The sequence below is a fragment of the Rhinoderma darwinii genome, chromosome 11 (genome assembly GCF_050947455.1).
Source record: "Rhinoderma darwinii isolate aRhiDar2 chromosome 11, aRhiDar2.hap1, whole genome shotgun sequence".
NCBI classification, from domain to species: domain Eukaryota; kingdom Metazoa; phylum Chordata; class Amphibia; order Anura; family Rhinodermatidae; genus Rhinoderma; species Rhinoderma darwinii.
In genome coordinates, this window is record NC_134697.1 from 75,798,420 (window position 1) to 75,822,325 (window position 23,906).

At 38.7% G+C, this 23,906-nt stretch overlaps 1 protein-coding gene across 1 annotated transcript in view; it reads left to right on the forward strand.

Annotated features, from left to right (window-relative positions):
- CHAT (choline O-acetyltransferase) overlaps positions 1-23,149 on the forward strand; it is a 91,973-nt gene extending 68,824 nt beyond the window's left edge. Inside the window, exons 11-15 of the mRNA XM_075842808.1 lie at positions 3,265-3,387; positions 4,960-5,101; positions 5,797-5,859; positions 7,994-8,131; positions 20,034-23,149. Coding sequence (XP_075698923.1) covers positions 3,265-3,387; positions 4,960-5,101; positions 5,797-5,859; positions 7,994-8,131; positions 20,034-20,297 — 730 coding nt within the window. The 3' untranslated portion in view covers positions 20,298-23,149. The remainder of the gene's footprint in view (positions 1-3,264; positions 3,388-4,959; positions 5,102-5,796; positions 5,860-7,993; positions 8,132-20,033) is intronic.
- The last annotated feature ends 757 nt before the right edge of the window (positions 23,150-23,906 follow it).

Genomic DNA, 23,906 nt, shown 5'->3' on the forward strand with positions numbered 1-23,906 from the left:
ATACAGTGACTAAATAACACAACCATACAGTGACTAGATAACACCACCATATAGTGACTGAATAATGCCACCATAGTGACTGAATAATACCACCATACAGTGACTAAATAACACCGCCATACAGTGACTAAATAACACCGCCATACAGTGACTAGATAACACCACCATACAGTGACTAGATAACACCACCATACCGTGACTGAATAATACCGCCATACAGTGACTAAATAACACCACCATACTGTGACTAGATAACACCACCATACAGTGACTGAATAATACCACCATGCAGTGACTGAATAATACCATCATACAGTGACTAGATAACACTATGAGAACAAAAAAGTTGTGCGCAACCTTGCAAACATTTCAAAGTGTCTGATAGGAAAACATTGAAATTGATGCGCATGTCGTCCTAATGCTAAAATTACCTCTCCCACACAAGCAAGCTATAACTAAGTCCTGCTTCTCCACACATTTTATTTAGGATGTATTCACACGTTGCGTTTATATTTTGCTGCAATTTTCACTAAATTAAATGGAGCAAAAACTGCAATATCACTGCAACACGTGAATATACTCTTAGGGGGAGTTTACACTGAGTTTTTTTTATGTGGAAACTGCGTCGGAAAATGCACCAAAAAAACGACTGAAAATGCCCCCTATTGATTTCAATGGGAGGCGTAGATGTTTTTTCCCGCGAGCGGAAAAACTATCTCGCAGGAAAAAGAAGGAACATGCCCTATTTTCGGGCATTTACGCCTCTGACCTCCCATTGACATCAATGGGAGGCAGAGAAGGCGTATTTCGCAGCGTTTTTTGCCCGTGGCGCTCAATGGCCACGAGCAAAAAACGCCTCAAAAAACACAGCGTGCAGGCAGAGCAAAATCTGCCTCAAAATTCCAAACTTAATTTTAAGGCAGATTTTCCGCCTGCAAAAAACTCCATGTGAACCCAGCCTTAGGGTCAGTTCACACGTTGTGTAAATATTGTGGATTTTCCGCAACGGAATTCATTGCGGAAAATCCGCAGCAAATACAGTAGCAGCAAAGTGGATGAGATAAAACAAATCTCATCCGGACGCTGCGTAAATACTGAGCAGAAGTACCGCTCAGAAATTGACCTGCTGTGTGAAATTTTATTCCGCAGCATGTAAATTGTATTTGTTTAAACGCTGCTTATTTGTTGCAGGTTTTCACCATTGAATTCAATAGGGAGGTAAAACCCCCAACAAATAGAAGTTGTTGAGTTTTTTGTATTACTTATTTGGTGCCGCTCCCGCCCCCCCTGCAAGGAGCCACCCTAGGCTCTGCACCACTGGTGCCCAGTGGTAAATATGGCCCTGGTAACACAGTGGGTCCACAACCCGCTGGTCATAACAAGGACAGGGCTAAAGAGAAGATGGTGTGGTATTCTTTTCTTTTATTATTAATTTCACAGATGAAGAGGTGAGGGCGTAATAAGGGATATGTCTCTCTATTGACATGTTTATTTAATCAGGTTTCAAGTCAATGAACTATCTGTAGCTACGCTATATCCCTTTTGAAGGCAAGAGCATAAAACAATGAACAGATGTTTTCTAACTAATTATTTAACCCCTTAATGACCGGGCCATTTTGCACGTTAATGACCAAGGATTATTTTTTGATTTCTCGCGGTCGCATTCCAAGATTCGTAACTTTTTTTTTATTCCGTCGACATAGCCGTATAAGGGCTTGTTTTTTGCGGGACGAGTTGTATTTTGTAATTGTACCATTTTTAGATGCTTACAATATATTGATTAAGTTTTATTAACTTTATTTTAGGAGAGAATTGAAAATAAGCAGCTATTCCAGAATTAATTTTCACGTTATAAATTTACGCCGTTTACTATGCAGCGTAAATAACATGTTAACTTTATTCTATGGGTCGGCACGATTAAGGGGATACCAAATATGTAAAGGTTTTATATGTTTTCCTACGTTTGCACAATAAAAACACTTTTAGAAAAAAATTACTTGTTTTTCCATCGCCGCGTTCCAAAAGCCGTCATTTTTTTATTTTTCCATCGATGTGGCCGTATGTGGGCTTGATTTTTGCGGGCCAATGTGTAGTTTTCATTAGTACTATTTTGGGGTACATAGGACTTATAGATTAACTTTTATTTTATTTTTTTATGTGGGAATGGGAGAAAAGAGAGAATTTTGCCGTTGTTTTTTGCAGTTTTTTTGGACGCTGTTCATCCGGCGGTTTAATTAATGTGTTCATTTTATTGGTCAAGTTGTTACGATCGCGGGGATACCATATATGTGTATGTGTGATTTGTTTTGACACTTTTACTGAATAAACCCAGATTTATTTGATTTTGACTAATTATTTTATTTTTTTTCCCACAAACTTTATGTAACTGATTGACATTTTTTTTTTTAGTCCCACTAGGGGACTTCACTATGCGATGTGCCGATCGCATATATAATGCTTTGGTATACTTAGTATACAAAAGCATTATTGCCTGTCAGTGTAAAACTGACAGGCAATCTGTTAGGTCATGCCTCCGGCATCGCCTAACAGGCAGTTGCGGAAGACAGACCTGGGGGTCTTTGTTAGACCCCCGGCTGTCATGGAAACCTGACGGCGACCCGCGATTTGTTTGCGGGGGCGCCGATCGGGTGACAGAGGGAGCTCCCTCCCTTTGTCAAACACATTAGATGCCGCTGTCACTATTGACAGCGGCATCTAATGGGCTAAACTGCCGGAATCGGAGCGCGCTTCGATTCCGGCAGTTGCAGCAGGAGCCAGGCTGAGTATAACAGCCGTGCTCCTGCCGCTGATCGCGTGGGTACAGTGGCAGTACCCGCGCGATCACAGGACGGATATATCCGTCCTCCTGCGCGAACTAGCAGCTGCTGAGGACGGATATATCCGTCCTTCGGCGTTAAGGAGTTAAGTGGAATAAAAGTATTTTTTCATCCTATGAATTCATGGTTCTATGTACTCACACTGTAATCTGCCTGGTCCTGGATCTATAGGGTTTCCAGCAGTTGGAGAATCAACGATCAATGTTTTATGATCTATTCTATTGATAGTTGGGGTATTCCATCAATGTTTGACTGTAAATTGGATGAGGTGATTCCTTATCTAATATCTATTTCTATTAAATATTTGTACACGTTTATCATACGACTGCAAGCCCCTAAAAACAAGCAATGAAAAAAGTTTATAGTAGATAAAGTTTCTGATATAAGGGTTTCGTGTATATAACCCGTGTTTCATGTCTTTTTGCAGGATAGTGAATAATCTTGATTTCACAGTGTATAGATTCAAAGGTTATGGAAAAGAGTTCATAAAAAAACTGAAAATGAGTCCAGATGCATTTATTCAGGTATCTCTTCAGTTGGCATTTTATAGGTAAGTAAATAATTATCTATACATATATATATATATATATATATATATATATATATATATATATATATATATATATATATATATATATAGTAAAGAATGATTGCAAAATAAAGACCCTATTGTGAATAATACTAAACATCTCCAAATATTTCTGTCACTACCCTGAGCCAAGGAGTTATATTACTCCCTCAACCCAACTCCAAGTTTCTGTATGAATAATGCAAAGCATGCAGGGATTAGTAGAATGAACTCATGCCAAGCCACCATATGATTTCAGGAATACAAAGGCACTTTACTTATAAATACTACCAAAATTCATTCCACCACTGTCCATAGTTAGATTGTGAAATACTCATCAAAATAAGTAACTGTAGTCAGGCTGCTTCTGTCTAAATTATAGCACGTAATTCCCAGCCTTCCCTTCAGTAGTCAGCAATTGGCCTCTAAAGTCACATGATGTGCATCATTATTTAACCCCTTAATGACCACTGTCTTTTGAAGGCGGGCGGTGCAGGTCCCCGGTCTACAGTCCAGTGAGTGCTCATCCTCTAAGCAGCGACTGTTAATAACAGCTCCTGAACTCAGGGCAGCCTGCTGAATACAGCGGGGAATGGAAAAACTCTGACCCCAGCTGTTTAACCCTTTAATCGCCACAGTCCATGACGGCGGCAGGATCAAAGGGAACTCCCCTCTTCGATCACATTACCGGAAACAGTATAATGTATTAGCATACAGGAGTATGCTAATACATTATAAGTATTAAATAAAGTTGTAAATAAAGTTAACCCTTCATGGGATTAAAAAAAAAAAAGTAACACAAAAAAGTTATTTTTTAGCACGAAATATATTTTATTGCCCATACATTACATAAAAATAAAAAACGACACATATTAAGTATCTACACGACAGTAATAACCTGAAGAATTAATTAATTGAACAGGTTATTTAGCAGGAAACGTGAATGGTATAAGAAATAAACAAAAAAAAAATGCTGAAAATCTGGATTTCCTATATTCATACGACAAAAATGAAACTATATAAATTACACGGTAAAATTTTTCTATCCCCAAATGGCACAAAGAAAATACTATTTCTCCTGCATAAAACAAGGTCTTATATAGCCACGTCAGTAAAAAAGATAAAAAAGTTATGACTGCTGAAAGATAGAGGTAAAAATGGAAAAATGGAGCTAGTCATTAAGGCATTTTCATGCCTTATCATTACGGGGTTAAATCATTATTTGAAGGATTTTTCTGACTGACAAAATACCCCTTTAAGTGCAGTGGTTAAAGATCCAAGGTACACAATTTTGCAAAAAAATAGGGGCATGAACAGATGGGTTGGGCTTGGGTAGAGCCCTGTTCCTGGAAATAGCAGAAGATGAACAATATACTCTGATATGATGCTAGAAAAAAAATCTGGTGAATATATAGGAGAGACATTTTAGCACAGTTCACATCATATTGTACTCACTTATGTATTAGAAATGCCTATTTTAAGTTAACAAACCGGACTATTGATAAAAACCAAAACGTTCACTTGATGTTGATGTCTTCTTTCTTACCTATGTAGATGCCACAAAAAACTTGTGCCAACATATGAAAGCGCCTCCACTCGCCGCTTTCGAATGGGTAGAGTAGATAACATAAGGTCATCCACTGCTGAAGCTTTAGCATTTGTACAGGCAATGGTGGACGGTAAAACTACAATACAGGTAAGATTATTATCTCATTTTATTACCATATACACTTCTCACACTAAAGAAGTGACCAAAAGAATATAAATGAGAATGATAGCCAACGTCTTCATTAATCCCGAAACCCTTTATGATAAATATGAACTTTATGATCTCCTTCTATATGACATTCATATGCTTGAACAGGCATTATGAACACAGGTTTGTCCGGTCGGGGAAACACCTTCGACCAGATTACAACTTGGTAGTCCAATAGTAGTTTTGGCTGAAACATATAACAATCAACAGAAAAAGATTTTCAAATACGTAATGAATACAGTATATAAAATAAATGTAAGATTACAACGGACTACCAACATGGCAGATAACTTTTTTTTAACAGACTGACTGCCTACCAGCACCAACAGTCTTTGAAACGAAATAATGTGACCAATAATGGAAGAAAAGTCGGGATCATATGAATGACCTACAATTATCAGCAAGCCACACTCTGGTCCTATTCGACTTATTTAAATAAAAATAGAATTTAGGTAGATAAACTCATGATATTAGAAGTATATTTAGCACTACGTGAGGATTCTTTTCTGTAAAGTTGTGAAACAAATCTCAATATACATTTAAATAAATAATGCAATCAAATGAGGTCATATGGATGGTGTTAGGAAATTGGACAGTATGGTGGAATTAATCACGCTGTATTTTCTCATCTTCAGGATTCTGAGAAAATGGAATATCTTAGGAATGCAATTGCAGCTCAGACAAATTACACAATTCTGGTATGTAGTCATCACAAAGCACTGGTTAAATATAAGAACGAAGCAGAAATGGTATAGTTGCAATGGTGAATATTATATCATCATTATGACATGTTACATTACCAGAAAGGCCACCTGTCCATATATAAGTAACACGAACACGTTGGGTATGATCTTTTCCCTATTCTCAAGCCAAATCCTCCCATGTAGTGCTATTTGTTCAGATTTATGCGCGAGTTAATCAGATGTATACCCCAGATATTTAAGTAAATGCACTGCGTTTTACAATAAAATAAGAGTTACTTTGAGATTCCCATATGACACGACATTGATAAATGTTGCAAAATGTCAGTGTTCTCAAAAATGTTAATACTGAGGCAACATGACATTTAATTTAATCTATTAGCCAATTTCCATTAATGAGGTAGAATGGAAATGGAAGTGACAGAACACAATTTCATTTGGGGGGTTACAGTTTCCAGAGATCTTTTGCTCATTGTGTAAAAAAAAAAAACAAGACTGAATGACTGAATTCAAATCTAAAATCGGTCTATAGACATCAGAATTTTCTTTGGAGGGTACTACTGATTTGAATCTACCACCAATGTAGGCCTGGTAGTAACTCCTGCTGTCAGAGGGGGAAAAAAATATTCCTTTTGGTTTCTGCAAGGATAAGCGGAACTAGAGGAGTATGGCAGCTGCTTTTCTTTCAAGTATCTTTCAAGCAATCATTCATCCCGTAAATGAATAGGTTTAAAGGCTATGGAAACCTTTGACATGCAAAATATAATTTTTAAATATGTTAGTGGATAACTTGAGTTAAAAAGTTGCACTAAGCTACAGGCTGCAATCTTCATCTTTGGCCCGTAATTATGGGAGTTTTTACGGTCGTGTGCATGGGGCCTTAGCCATGGTCTCCAGAATCCCCACTCATGGATAAAATCTCAAAAGTGTATCTATTACAAAAGGCATCTGGACGTCTAGAGCAGCAATGATTTTGGCCCCTAAACGATAAGGGTACCCTTCTACTTGGCGGTGACCGCATGCAGACGAATCAATGCCCACATGTAGTGGCTAATTGCTGTACAATTTTGCAGCTAACATTGTATTACCAGCAAGATCGTGCGGATGTGTAGGTGGATAAGCCTGCATGCTGCGCCTCAAGATCAGAGCATATCCGAAGGGTTATTGGCCATCCGATAATTTTAACATAAAAGCAAACTAAATACAGCTAGAGAAATAAGCGGACAAAAACATATTTTGTTGGTATAAACAGTATTCAGTTGGCATAACATTGGTATGTACAAAAATTCCTTAATTTATACTCATTATGGGAATTGTTCTCTTTGCGACCATATGGGTATGTTCACACGGAGTGTTTTCAGCTGTTTTTCGGGCCGTAAACGTCCCGAAAAACGGCTGAAAAATCGGTAGCAGAACGCCTCCAACATCTGCCCATTGATTTCAATGGGAAAAACGGCGTTCTGTTGCAACGGGGCGTTTCTTACGCGGCCGCTTTTTAAAACGGCCGCGTAAAAAAACGGCCGTAAAAAAGAAGTGTCACTTGTCATTGACTCTATAGAAAAAGAGCTCCAAAAACGACTGTTAAAAACGCGACTTTGATTAAAAACCGTCTGAAAATCAGGAGCTGTTTTACCTTGAAAACAGCTCCGTATTTTCAGATGTTTTTGATTTTGTGTGTGCACATACCCTAAGTGTTTCAAAATCGTGCAGAGCTGCACCGTGAAGGAGAGTTCAGTTACTGTGGGAATAATAAAGAGGGTGCAAGTGGCAGCTGCTTGTGATAGAAACTGTTGGTACTAAATTGGCAGTATTTGGATAATTACATTTTTTTTACTATGTGGAGGCTTTATGATGTTCTGCATAAAGTATGGCAGCTTGTCAGTACAATATGACATTGTAGCTCGATGTGGTCACAGACTAGTACTGTGTGGGCACTGTTTGTATCGATGTAGGAAAACAAAGACACACTTTGGGCACAATATGGGATAATAAAACTCTGTAAGGGCACAATTTGGCCCTATCAGGCATTTAGTGGCTCCTAAGAGTACTATGTAAATATCTGCATAAAAGAAAGAGAATGTATACCACGAGGAGCAATTTCACTATAGCCTATCTTCTCTGATTTCCTTAGGCCATTACGGGGATGGCAATCGATAACCACTTACTAGCTCTAAGAGAATTAGCACGAGAAAATTGCAAGGAATTACCAGAGCTTTTTACAGATGAAATGTATTTATTGAGCAATCGATTTATACTCTCTACCAGTCAGGTAACTATGTGTATTATATAAAGTTTTATATTATATAAAGTTTTAGAAATCTATAAGATCATGTGAGACCTTGTCTTTTTATGTAAAAATACGACATGATGATGATGACAAAAAAAGGACAAATTGTCTTGAATATAGTAATTTAAAGCAGATCTGTCACTTCTTTATGCTGCCCGGTCTGAGGGCAGCATAAAGAAGTGACAGGCATGCTGATTTCTATTTCCATTTTTTTTACTTACGGTACGCGGCTAGCTCTGCGGGTGATGAGTTCAAGTATAAGCATATATTCATACTCCCCCTGCCCTTACTCACCCTGCCCTTACACTTTTCTCCGTATTTCTGTGCATACGGTGAAAAGTGTCAATCAGTGGCTGGAGGGTGGGGGAAGGGGGCGGCGCGAGCATGAATATATACAAAAACTTAGACTTATCGCCTTAGGAGCTGGCCGTGTGCCATAAGTATAAAATCGAAATAATCCTAAACTACTTAACATTATTAAATAAGTGATAACACGCTGAAATCAGCATTCCTGTCACTTCTTTATGCTGCCCTCAGACAGGCCAGCATAAAGAAGTGACCGATCTGCTTTAAATGAACAAGTACTAAAGAAAATAAAAAGCCCATAAAAATAAATATGCACTGCTACTCATATGGCTTTTCCAAACGATTATATTTGAAAATAAAGGAAATCCAATATCCTCAAGGTTAAAACGTGCAAATATAGTTTATTTCATTTATTCTTTACCGCATACTGGAATCAGTCCGATGATTTGTCATTATACCATTGTGATTTCCGTAAGATTATTTAGAAAGAGAAATTAGACCAGAATCAGATGGAAATGGTGTGAATGTTCCATCTCTGTACTCAATGCAGCATGTCTCAGCAGAACAACAGATGTTTTGTTTTCCTGAAACTATTAATCACTCATCCTAATCACGGCTGGGACCGTGTGAGTGCTCTGGTGAATCACACTTGTGGTTTTGACAATATTCAAGAAAACAGATCCAAACAAACTTGGTAAGATATTTTAGGGCTGTGTTTAGGACGTATTTTAAAGCATAACATAGGCATGAGGTTTTAGTATTTGTAATCCACTTAAAAATCTAATTTTTATGGTGCATACCAATTGGTCCATAGGTGAAAAGAAGGTTCAAACAGGTTGGATGTTAACGTGCCCGATTCTTTATTTCCCCAGGAGTAATATACACTGAGGAGTCTGGCAACCACTTTTCCATGTGTCCTTATTAATATAAACATACACCCTCTGCCAACAAGTTATCTGAAGTCCATGGCCAGACTAATTTAGTTAAAATCAATCTGACCAAAAACAATATTAGAATAGCTGGTCTGAGTTGAATTTAGACAATTTCTTACATCATCATAATTTCTAATGTTATGCAAATGAATGCCCTCCTATTCTCTAGTCTATACACATTAAATAACTCAGCCAAAACTTATTTCTCCCGACTTTCCAATAAACATGCACGTTAGGCTCAGCCAAGTGTGCTTGTTTATTTCTATGGGGAGAGGGACATCTCTGGCAACGGTTTATCTCCTGTGGGAACAAACGATCGGGTATGTTGAAATCCAACATGCCTCATCCTTTTTCCCCCCAATATCTGCCGTCAGGTGGCCCCCATATATATGAGATTGTCAGCCAATCCTACCTATGATGACAGGTTTGTTTGAGTTTTGTCTAATGTGTATGGGCACCTTAACCCCTTCCTGCTCTGCACAGTACATCGTTCGCGCTCAGCTCAATAATAGTACGTTGGGGATTTAATACTGCGCTATTTTTCCCTGGCGCATGTTTGAGCTGGGATAACTGCTGTTCCCAACAGTGGGCTATCTCAATACCCCGAGACCAATTGTGGTGGTTCCGCCTCGGCGATCACTGCTATTGGTTAGTCAGTGACTACTGACCAACAGAGGCGATCGCTGACATCACATCCTGCTGCACCTGCCATGAACTTCTCTGTTGGAATTAGTGAGTCGTTCAGAGCGGGTGTTAGGAGCATTTGTGAAGAAACATTTTTGCTGTGCTTTTGCTAAGAGCATTTTTGTCATCCATCCACTTCCCACCCCAGCCATCCTCCTCCTCCTTGTGTCCCCCACGTGTCACCTCTACGCTTTTGATCAGTGATCTCTCTCATTGACCACTTTGCAGTCTTCAGGGCCACATTTTTTGGTTTCTGGGGGCTTGTTTTTAATATATATATATATATATATATATATATATATATATATATATATATATATATATATAAATTAAAAAAGTAAAAAAATAGTTAGTTTAGATAGTTACCAGTTAGTAAGTTTAGTATTAGGGTTAGTTAGTGTCAGGGAACCGTCAAAAGAGTAGTTAGGTTTAGTGTCGGGGAATTTAGCGCCAGGAATCAGTCACCATAGTTAGTTTTAGCATTAGGGATCCATCACCGTAGTTAGGTTTAGTGTCAGTGAAGCTCGGAGTAATCTAGTTAGGTTTAGGGTCAGGGAAGCTTGGAATAATCTAGTTAAGTTTAGTGTAGGGAAGTCCACTCATTCTATAAAAACAAAACAAAAAAGTTTTGGGTAGTTTAGGTAGCAGCCTATTGCTTCTAGTTAGGGAAGTATATTTTTATTTCATTTTCTAAAGTTTTCTAAAGAGTTCTTGCTGTATACCCAAAACACGTGTCCAAGCACACACTTTATACGTCTAAGAACATAAATAATAAACATGTCCCAAAGGTCATTTTCTGCCGAAGAGGCCTATGCATTGCTTATAGAAGGTAGAAAGCACGAGGCCCTCACCATATGTGGCAATAAAAGGATTTATTGAAATTGATCTCGGTCTGTCTGATGTGGAAAAGCCTACGACCGTTTCACGCTAAAAGCGCTTTATCAAGGCCCATGCGTCACTTCCTCTTTGCTCCTTTTATATCATGCTCTTCATGAGCTTACATAATATGTTTCACCAAAAGTAGAAAAGGAGTAACAAAAAGTACACAGCAATTGGTAGCAGAGTTATACAATGTAGCAAAAACATACTCTGCGTGATAATTATTATGAAAATGTAACAACATTTAAATTAAGAAGGAACTGAGATCGTTGCGGTCATTAAGACCCAGCGGTCCCAGTGCCTCGGTTTTTAAAATAATCTCGGCCTCCTTTTGTAATAGGGTACAATGTCTATCTCCCCCCAATGGGGCTGGTTTTATCTGGACAATACCTGCAAAACGCATGCCGCGGTAATCATTGCCGTGACACTCCTTCATACACTACCGTTCAAAAGTTTAGGGTCACTTAGAAATTTCCTTATTTTTGAAAGAAAATCACAGTTTTTTTCAATGAAGATAACATTAAAGGAACAGTGTTACCACAATTTTTTTTTTAATATGTTAAAGATGTTAGTGCTTTATTAAAAACGTTTGGATTAATTTGTGTGTTTGTGTGTTACTTTTTCTTATTTTTACACTTTTTTTTCCCTATGGGGGCTGCCATTTTTTTTTCCATTTCTGTATGTGTCGATTAACGACACATACAGACATGGAATACGGCAGCCACAGTCCCATAGGGACTGCGAACGGGGCCCGTTCCATCCACTTCTGTGTACGCCGTCTGTGTGGGAACTGCGCATGCGCCGCTCCCACACAGTCAAATTTGAAATGCGCGCCGTCCGGCGCCATTTTCCTGTGGACCGGAAGTCGCGGCCGGACAGTAAGATTACTACTTCCGGTCGCGGCTTCCGGACTTGTGCACTTGGACCAGCGGCAGCCGGAGGGAGCCGCGGCGGCAGGAGCAGGTAAGAGATTTATATGTATGTTCGTGTTTGTGTGTGTTTACTACTGTATGTAAACCTACTACACTGTGTGTTAGCTCAAAAAATGGCGACACACAGTGTAGGAGGTTAGACCGTTCAATCCCCTCGTTTATCCCGGCACTAGCCAGGATAAAGGAGGGGGGGATTCTCAGAGCTCACTAGAGCGAGTGCTTTTTACCCAATTTTGCAGCAAAAAGCAATGTGGTTGCTTTACCACATGCAATGCTGCAATTTTGGGAATAGCTCCATCTAGTGACCAGCAATGGGAAATATTATAAATTAGAATCTAATTTATAATATTTCCTGACTCGTGAAAAAAATAAAAAAAATTTGAACAATGTTTAAACACCTACACACTAAATGTTTAATTAAAAAAAAAAAACATGTTTTGCTGGCAACACATTCCCTTTAAATTAATCAGAAATACACTCTATACATTGTTAATGTGCTAAATGACTATTCTAGCTGCAAACGTCTGATTTTTAATACAATATCTACATAGGTGGATAGAGGCTCATTTCCAGCAACCATCACTCCAGTGTTCTAATGGTACATTGTGTTTGCTAACTGTGTTAGAAGGCTAATGGATGATTAGAAAACACTTGAAAACCCTTGTGCAATTATGTTAGCACTGCTGTAAACAGTTTTGCTGTTTAGAGGAGCTATAAAACTGACCTTCCTTTGAGCTAGTTGAGAATCTGGAGCATTACATTTGTGGGTTCGATTAAACTCTCAAAATGGCTAGAAAAAGAGAGCTTTCATGTGAAACTAGACAGTCTATTCTTGTTCTTAGAAATTAAGGCTATTCCATGCGAGAAATTGACAAGAAACTGAAGATTTCCTACAACGGTGTGTACTACTCCCTTCAGAGGACAGCACAAACAAGCTCTAACCAGAGTAGAAAGATAAGTGAGAGGCCCCGCTGCACAACTGAGCAACAAGACAAGTACATTAGAGTCTCTAGTTTGAGAAATAGACGCCTCACAGGTCCTCAACTGGCAGCTTCATTAAATGGTACCCGCAAAACGTCAGTGTCAACGTCTACAGTGAAGAGGCGACTCCGGGATGCTGGCCTTCAGGGAAGAGTGGCAAAGAAAAAGCCATATCTGAGACTGGCTAATAAAAGGAAAAGATTAATATGGGCAAAAGCACACAGACATTGGACAGAGGAAGATTGGAAAAAAGTGTTATGGACAGACGTATCGAAGTTTGAGGTGTTTGGATCACACAGAAGAACATTTGTGAGACGCAGAACAACTGAAAAGATGCTGGAAGAGTGCCTGACGCCATCTGTCAAGCATGCTGGAGGTAATGTGATGGTCTGGGGTTGCTTTGGTATTGGTAAAGTGGGAGATTTGTACAAGGTAAAAGGGATTTTGAATAAGGAAGGCTATCACTCCATTTTGCAATGCCATACCATACCCTGTGGACAGCGCTTGATTGGAGCCAATTTCATCCTACAACAGGACAATGACCCAAAGCACACCTCCAAATTATGCAAGAACTATTTAGGGAAGAAGCAGGCAGCTGGTATTCTATCTGTAATGGAGTGGCCAGCGCAGTCACCAGATCTCAACCCCATAGAGCTGTTGTGGGAGCAGCTTGACCGTATGGTACGCAAGAAGTGCCCATCAAGCCAATCCAACTTGTGGGAGGGGCTTCTGGAAGCATGGGGTGAAATTTCTCCCGATTACCTCAGCAAATTAACAGCTAGAATGCCAAAGGTCTGCAATGCTGTAATTGCTGCAAATGGAGCATTCTTTGACGAAAGCAAAGTTTGAAGGAGAAAATTATTATTTCAAATAAAAATAATTATTTCTAACCTTGTCAATGTCTTGACTATATTTTCTGGTTATTTTGCAACTCATTTGATAAATATAAGTGTGAATTTTCATGGAAAACACAAAATTGTCTGGGTGACCCAAAACTTTTGAACGGTAGTGTATGTTGCATAAGTCTTGGACAGCCCTTGCCTGTGTCTAAAGAACGGACGTGTTCGCCAAATAGTTTTTGCATCTAGCAAAGTTTTTCCTATATAGAATTTCGGACATGGACAAAAAAACTACATAAACTACATATTGTGCTTTGCAAGTTATCATGTCATCTATACAAAAAGTACAGCCCCCTATTTTAAGGTACATTGTACGTAGAAGTAGATTACAAAATTTGCACAGACCGCATCTATGATTGCCCTTTGGCATAGCTGCTGATATCCAGTCTCCTGTCTCAGTACATGATGAGAACCTCCCCTCAACTAATAGATCCCTCAGGTTCTGACACCTACGGAAAGAAATAATTGGACATCTGGTTGCGACATCCGCAAGCATAGGATCGTTCTCAACCAGATGCCAATTATTATGAATGGTAGATCTTATTGCATCACTCATTGGACTAAAACCAAAAGATAGCACAAATCGCTTGCTATCCTTATTGGTGGTTTTATTTTTACGTTTTGACTTTAATAAGGACCATTGACTCTTGCTATTTACATTTGCAAATGCTCTTGCAACAAGATGCGGTGGGTAACCTCGTCTAAGTAGTCGTTGACAAAGTTCTTCAGATTGTTTAAAGAACGTGTCATCGTGACTGTTTATTCTTCTCAGTCTCAGGAATTGAGCATATGGGAGTACCGCATGATGTGACTGGGGTGATAACTGTCAAACCTTAATAGTGAATTGGTTGAAGTTGGTTTCCGATACCCCCTTGTTCGAAAATGGCCCTCTTTTAAACTTACGTGTACATCTAAAAAATAAATCTCATGGTCTCCAAATTTATAAGTGAAATTCATATTCATATTGTTTTTATTAAGATAATCAAGGAATTGTAAGAATTCATTCTGAGTCCCAGACCACACTATAAATATATAATCTATATAGCGCAAAAAGATTTGTAAATATTTAACAAAGGGGTTAGATACGTTATATATTAACACTCGTTCCAATTCAGCAAGGAATAGGTTTGCAAAAGTGGGGGCCACAGGGGTCTTTTTTCAACCGTACTATTTAACTATGTATAAGCTGTATAAGGACACCAGTATTCAGCCGCCAGAATGCCCTCCCTTACTGGGAGTTAACACAAAAATTATTTGGGATTTGGTGCACGAACTGCTGGACCAGGGTTACCACCTCTACCTGAATCAATTTTATACCAGCGTCCCACTCTTCAACTGCCTCTCTTCCAGTCCTGTGGCACGGCTAGAAGAAATCTGAGAGACCTCCCTAAGACTCTGCTTGGGCAAACACTCAGAAGGGGTGAGAGAGGGCACATTCTAGCACCAACATATTGTGTGTCAAGTACAAGACAAGAGAGATGTCCTTCTATTGACAACAATACATGGCCACACCAGTACCCATGTACCAGTACAGAGACCCCCAAACCAGACTGCATCCTGGACTACAATAGGTACATGGGAGGGGTGGACTTGTCAGATCAAGTTCTGAATCCCTACAGTGCCATGCAGAAATCGAGGGTGTGGTATAAGAAGCTGGCCGTGCACATCATACAGATGGCATTGTACAATGTGTACGTGCTACATCGATGTGAAGGCCAGAGAAGAACTTTCCTGGAATTTGAAGAGGTGGTTATCAAGAACCTAATACTTAGGGACCAGGAAGTCGGGGGGGCACCCAGTATTTCTGGAAGTGTGGCCACACGCATTGTACCAGGGCAAACTGGCAAGAGGGGATAGAGTCGACAGGTGCAGAGACTGCTCAAAGAGGGGGATAAGGAAGGACACAATATACCAATGTGACACGTGTCCCGAAAAACCCGGGCTCTGTATCCCTTGACTTTTCATTTATCCCAGTTTAATTTACCCTGATGAACTCCACACAGCTTATCCACCTTATCTTTCCCTTCTGAGCCCTGCCGTGTGCCCATGCAGCAGATAACAGCCACATGTAGGGTGCCGTACCCGGAAGAAGCAAAATTACAATTTGTGGGGTGTCTGTCTCTGGTGTCACATGCTGGGCACAATATATCAGACACTGAAATGGCATATATGTATAGAAAATTGCAAATCTCACTCTGCACCATCTGCTGCACATCACCTTTTACACGGTACATGTGGGGTCAAAATGCTCACTACACCTCTAGATGAATGCCTTAAGGGGTGTAGTTTCAACTGTTCTGATACCGCTGGGGCTTCTGTAAATTCGACATGGCACCCAAAAACCAATCCAGCAAAATCTGGACTCCAAGGACCACATAGTGCCCCTTCCCTTCTGAGCCCTTCCATGGGCCCAAACGGCAGTTTATCCACACAAATGGGGTATTGCCGCAATCAGGAGAAATTCTTTCTTGTGAAAATGAGAAATCTTGAGCAAAAACTAAATATTATTTTTCACAGCCCATTTCATATAAAACTGTGGGGTCAAAACGGTAACAACACCCATTTATGAATTCCTTGGGCGGTATAGTTCTCAAAATGGGGTCACTTCTGGTGGTTTCCATTGCTCTGATACCTCTGGGGCTCTACAAACGTGACATGGCACCTGAAAACCAATCCAGCAAAATCTGGACTCCAAAGAACACACAGCGCTCCTTCCCTTCTGAGCCTATGAAGAAATAGAGTTTAGAGTTTTTGCGTTCAAATAACTAAAGTAGGTAATTCCACCTGGAAAAGAACGTTTAACCCCTTCCCGCCGCAGCCCTTTTTCAGATTTTCATTTTTTCCTCCCCACCTTCCAAAAGCCATAACGTCTTTATTTTTCCGTCGATATAGTACTATGAGGGCTTGATTTTTGTGGGACGAGTTGTAGTTTTTCATAACACAATTTATTTTGCCATATAATGTACTAGGAAATGGGAAAAAAATTATATGTGGGGTGGAAGATGAAAAAAACAGCGATTCCTCCATGGCTTTTTGCACGCCGTTTTTATGGAATTCACTGTGCAATTAAAACATGGTATGAGGGCTTATTTATTGCAGGATAAGCTGTAGTTTTTAATAATACCATTTTGGTCTACATGCGATGGTTTGATCACTTTTTATTTCATTTTTTGTGGGAGATGAGGTGACCAAAAAATAGAGATTCTGGCGTTTACAATTTATTTTTTTTACGCCGTTCACCGTGCGGGTTAAATAATGATATATTGTAATAGTTCAGACTTTTACTGACGCGGCGATACCAATTATGTTTATTTTATTTTTTTACTATGCTCTAGGGGGAAAATGGGAAAAGGGTTAATATTTTAATTTTTTATTTTGACACAAAAAAACACTTTATTGAACTAATTTTTACTTTTTTTATTAGTCCCTCTAGGGGACTTCAACCAGCGATCGTTAGATCGCTTGCACTATATACTGCAATACTAATGTATTGCAGTATATCGTGATTCTGACAGGCATCTATTAAGCCCTGCCGGAGGCAAGGCTTAATAGGTGTACAAAGATGGCGGACCTGGGGTCCTTCATTAAGCCCCCAGGCAGGCATAGCAACCATCGCCCCCCCCCCCCCCCCCCGCGATTGCGTTGCGGGTGGCGCGATGAGCTGTTGCTAACAATTTAAATGCTGCAGTCAGTATTGACCGCAGCATTTAACGAGTTAAACGAGCGGGATTGCGCTCGAGCGCGATGCCGCTCGTTACTCTGAAGTGTCGGCTGTAACAAACAATTGACACCGGCATCGTATGGATCGGGTTCACTCTGTGAGCCCGCTCCATACTTCCCCTACCCGACTTTGGCGTATGGATACGTCAAATGTCGGGAAGGGGGTTAAAAGACAATTTTAATATTAAATCCTTAAAATGGGCTAGACTAGCCAATATATTCCTAAAGATACCAGGCTAACCAGGTAGGTAGAAACTAGATAAGGGTACCAATAATGAGTAGTAATCCACCTAAAGTTCAATTATTGTAGCATACTCACAGATTCCTAGCTACAAATATGACACCTGGACTAAATAGCAAAGTGTGTATTCACACTAAATAAAAATCTGATATCTAGCAGAGTGTGCATTCACACTAAATAGCGAAAAAGCAACACCTTAGACAGTGTGCATTCACACTCAAATGAGCACCAGCATCTAGGGGTAGTGTGCATTCACACTAATAGATAACAGCGCAGCACCTATAGCAATAGTGTGCATTCACACTTGACTGAGATTGTACACTCAAGACAAGTGTGCATTCACACTGAACGATTTTAAACACCTAACGCGTTTCTGCGTCCTTAGTTTGTAAAGGACGTTTCTTCAGGGCAGAAGCGTGTATAACGAAGCAGGGCAGATTAGCACATAGATTTCCTGTGCAATATTTTCAAATCGCACCGTGTCTGCTAGAACAGCACGGTTCTGGTATCTGACCGCCTCTTCCCTTCTGAGCCCTCCCATGGGCCCAAGTGGCAATTTATCACCACAAATGGGATATTGTCGCAGGAAATAGCACAACAAAATATGGTATTTTATTCCTTGTGAAAAGAAGAAATTTTTAGCAAAAACATATTATTGAAAAAAAATAATTTATTATTTCACAGCAAAATTCCAATATGTTCTGTGAAAAAACAGTGGGGTCAAAATGGTCACAACACCCATAGATAAATTCTTTGAGAAGTGTAGATTCCAAAATGGGTTCTTGTTGGGGTTGTTTTCTATGTTTTGGTACCACAAGACCTCTTCAAACCTGGCATGGTGCCTAAAATATAATCCAACAAAAAAAAAATGCCCCAAAATCCACTAGGTGCTCCTTTTGCTTCTGAGGCCTGTATTTTAGTTCAGTAGCACACTAGGGCCAAATGTGGGACATTTCTAAGAACTGCAGAATCTGGGCAATAAATATTTAGATGTGTTTTTGTGGTAAAACCTTCTGTGTACAGAAAAAAATTAATTAAATTTGAATTTCTGCAAGAAAAATGAAATTTGCAAATGTCACTTTGTTTTAATTCCTGTGAAACACCTAAAGGGTTAACAAACTTTCTAAATGCTGTTTTGAATACTATGAGGGGTCCAGTTTTTAAATTGGAGAGTTTAATGTGAGCTTTCTATTATATAGGCCCCTCAAAGCCACTTCAGGTCTGGACTGGTACCTAAAAAAAAGGCTTTTGACATTTTCGTGAAAATATGAGAAATTGCTGTTTATGTTCTAATACTTGTAATGTCCTAAAAAATAAAAGAATGTCCAAAAAAAACTATGCCAACATATAGTAGACATATTGGAAACGTTAATTAGTAACTATTTTGTGTGGTATAACCATCTGCCTTACAAGCAGATACATTGAAATTCAGAAAACTGCAAATTTTCTCTCAATTTTGCTATTTTTCACAAATAAATACTGAATGTATCGACCAAATTTTACCACTAACAAAGTACAATGTGTCACAAGAAAACAATCTCAGAATCGCTTGAATTAATAAAGGCATTCCAAAGTTAATACCACATAAAGTGACACGTCAGATTTGAAAAATGGGCTCTGAGCCTTAAGGCCCAAACTAGGCTGCGTCATTAAGAGGTTAAAGGAATTATCTCTTAGATGTTTTTAGATTGCAATTTACATGCTATCTAGTCATGGTTTTCAAAAGACATTTTACACGCTCTAATTCAGATTAATTGGTCAGAAATTAATGTGTAAACACAATCTTATGTACCGAGATTACATTGTGATTAATTAAGTCATTCTTTTCTCATATTTTAATATTTACTTTATTACAAATAAATGACCTCTGAAGCATGATGTATAGATATTAAAGACCCCAAGTAAAATTTAAAGTGTGATTGTACGAACAGAAATCCTCTTGTGGCTCAGCCCAAACTTCCAGCAAAAGGGTCATCTCGGAGGTCAACTGTTAATGGGACTGTGAAATGAAGGTTAATTTAGTGAATTTTCCCTTTTGTAACTTTAATTACAATTCTCCAATGGAAAATATGTGGAACATAAAATATACATCCACTTTTGGGCACCATTTAAAAAAAATAATATATAGAAATAATATACATCGTGGAAACTACGGTCTTGTGAGTTTTTTCTGTCTCTCACCACTGAAGATGCCTTTGCGGATATCCTCTGTTGTGGCGGCATCCAAATATTATTGTGTTGGTTTTCTCTCAAACAACCTAAGGTTTCTTTGTGTAATTTTTCAGTGAAAGTTTTACAATTGTTTTTCAGGTTCCGACCACAATGGAAATGTTCTGCTGCTATGGTCCAGTAGTGCCAAATGGATATGGTGCCTGTTACAACCCACAGCCTGATAACATCCTTCTGTGCATCTCAAGTTTTCGTGGCTGCAAAGAAACGTCATCTGAAATGTTCGCCAAAGCAGTGGAAGAAAGTTTAACTGCCATGAAGGACCTATGTGTGCAATACAACACGAAGGCCCAAACACCAGCAAAGGAAAGAAAATCAGAACCAAAGAATGTACACAGAACCTAGCTGACTATTTAAAATATAGCGTAGTTGGTATATTATTTATTTTCCATACATATATCATATTTTTGAATGTATATTTTGGGGAAAGAAGTTGCTAGAGTATAAATAAATCAAAGTAAACAAGTAAAAGTCCATACACTGCAGCCAAAAATCTACCAGCTACAATGGTATAAAAACTTCCAGTGATCTAGAGGAAGAAGGAATCTTTTTCACAGAGAAATAAAATTCTTGTGTGCTACATTTACAATGTCCAAACTAGATATAAGCACATGGGTGACTTAGTGAAAACATGCACCATTCTAAATGAGATTTTTCTAAAGTACACAAAACACTCCAAGAAACACACAAGACAATGGGGGGAATTTGTCAAACTTTCTACGCCTGTTTCCTGGTGTAGAAGAGCCACAAATGATTAAAAAAATGTGCATCTTAATCCAACCTAGTTTGCTTCTTAGATTGGTGTATGAATTGCTAGTCTAAGTAAATCTTCCCCAATATTTTTAAAGGGGTTGTCCCAGTATTAAATGTTATTGCAATATAATTCAGAATTAAAAATGTTTTTATTTACCTTATATTTGAAAAAGGCTCCAGTTGTGAGATATTCCTTTTACTTCATTATAAAAGCACCCCCTGGTGTTCAACCTGTATAGTAATGTGAATGTCCTACTGAGCTGAATGAAGGAGGATGCTCAGTTCCACTCTCTAACGGCCACCAGCCATTAGAAAATGCCTTCTCTGCTTGTCAGTAAAGAAGTAGAGAAGCTTTCATTCAGAAACACAGCTTGTAGCGTGGAAGGAGACTCAGGCCCTTGCACAAGACCGTGCCCATAATCACGGTCCGTTATTATGGGCACGGCCGGCCGCGGACAGCCACCCGCATTTGCGGGCCATGCTCCCATATAAAGTATGGGAACACGATCCGTCAAAGCAAAAAATAGGGCATGTTCTGTCTTTTGCGGAGGACTTCTACGGCACGGACACCTTCCTGTAGCAGCCTCTCCCTCTTCTATATGGCTGGGCTCTCCTTCTAAAAAGACATGTCATTGGGGCATTTGTAAATTTTCTCCTAAAGAATAGGCAGAGACAGTGAAACAGAATGATATGCTTATACAAGCTATGACAGGAAGGGGAGGAGCTGCAGCAGAAAGGACACATCCCCTGAGGTGCTAACCTGAAGAAAATCTAGCAGAGCAATTGGACCAATGAATGGGGAGATCTCTGGATACATGTAAGATACAGGGCTGGTTCTAGCTTTGTTCGAAAGATTTAGTTGTGCACTATATTATGACCAGGTTTCTTCTATTAATTCTGGCACAACCCCTTTAAATAAGACATTTAGTAAGTAATATGATCATAATAAAATGTGAGTCACTTATTTGATATAATTATGAGCAGTCATAATGTAAAGGACTGGATTTTACTCATTATGAAGCAGTATAGTGGCAGAGAAAATTCCTTTCTAGCAACAGTCTGCATTAACATTTACCTTTTTACCTCTAGACTGCAATAAGAATGTGCGTCCATTCATGAGTAAATCAGAAATCTTTGATTATTTTCCATTAGAATGTATTTAAAATTAATTATACAGAACAAAATAATATTGTATAAAATGATAATGTTGTATAATGATGTAAATAACGCAGTATTTGATTAACATTGCTGAGGTCTCATTAGTGGAAGCATGCAGCAATTATACTGTAATAAGCAATACCTCAAATACATTTCCTACACTAAATTACATTAGAAAACATCATGTGAGTCAAGGTTTTTGTGGAGGAAAAATATTAGACATTGTATATTATGCCATGATTGCTATTTGCTGTGCTTTTGTTTTGTTTGAAAAACTGTATGAAAAGTATTTTTATGTTGCAGCTTAAAAAATGTTTTCATAGCAATGTCTTCTACTAACATGGCATGACAGGACATATGCCAATAGGGTTGGTCTGGATTGTCTGCCATGAAGCGTAGTCTGTGTGTTTGCCCCATATATATATTTTTCTTTTTAACCTTCTAATGCAATATGATGAACTGAGCTCATATACAGGAATATTCTGATCCACAACATATAAACAAAGTACAACCTCATACCCCATTGTGTAAAACTACCAAATAAGAACTAAAGTTTGATGATGCTAGGACAGCAACCGATCAGCACCTCTAACTTTTGAGAAATTAGAGAAAAAGTTAAATTCAGATTTTAAAATCAAGCTGCTGTTGACAGATCTCCTACTGTAATGTTGGAAATTGCTGGGTCAATACATTTTGCCCAAGCCCTACTAGTGAAGCCCATTTGAACTGACAGAGGACATTCTAAGATTTTGCACAATTCATTTTTTATTTTTATTTTTAAATCTGAATTTTTAACAGTCTGACAGTGAGGAAATTGAATCTACGCTTGCTATGAGCAGGACCTGGTTTACACTGCTTAATAAATGTGGGTCGTAATAAATACAATCCAAATGAATGCATATGTCCCCTCACAATTTTAGACAATCACCTTGCTGAATCAGGTTTCTACAATAACAAGAAAATTAAATAGTCACTATATTTATTTGATGTTTGTGCCAAAAAGGAAGCAATGTCAATGGACTTTGCTACCCCTTATGAATAACTATGCACACGGTCATGCAGTATAGATATCCTGTAAATATGTATATGTGTTATTATATGTACAACGTAATTATTATAGTCCTAAAGTAAAGAACTGTAATGTACAAAATGTTGATGGTTCTTTGTTAAATGAAACTTAACTTCAGAAGTCTGTTACCAAAGGAGGCAAACTCACTGCCTCTGTACCTTCATCTAAAGGACTGTTCACATCAGCGTTCGGGTTCCGTTCATCGGTTTCGTTTAACCTTTCCATCACAGGAACCGATGTACGGAAAGCCAAACGGAAACTATCGCTCCCGTTTGCATTACCTTTGATTTTAATGGTAATGCTTCCATTCAGTTTGTTTCCGTTCCGTTCTGTTCACGGAAACAATAGTGCAGTCAACAGCTCTATTGTTTCCGTGAAAAAAAAACCTGAAACTTTACAAAATGGAAACAAACTGAAATACACTGAAATGGCAGCATTACCATTTAAATCAATGGTAATGCAAACGGAAGCGATAGCCCCCGATTGGCTTTCCGTTCACTTGTTCCCCTGACGGAAAGGTTGAACGGAACCGATGAATGGAACCCGAACGCTGATGTGAATCGGCTCGAAGTCTACTCAGCCACCCACTGGAAGTTATCTCTATACCCAAGATCATAGAATAGTGTCATGAGTAACAGATTTATTTGTATCCCCAGGCCCTGAAACCTGGATAAAACCCCAAATATTTACAGATTGAGTGGCTTTAGTAACATGGGCATTTGACAGCTACATGTGTGTGCCATATAACCGTAGTGCGCACATGTGAATAAAGCCTTAGGAATTTAGGACAGCTTGAATTTTTTCTTCACATCAGGTGTTTGTGTGCTAAAGGGTATTTAATGTGTGATTAAAGCTTAATATTGTTGCTGTTGACATATATAATATGCTTAATATGTGCAATTTAAATTATATTAATATATTCAGGTCCCCTTCGATGTGAACAGCTAATAAATTACATTTTATTTTTTTACAAT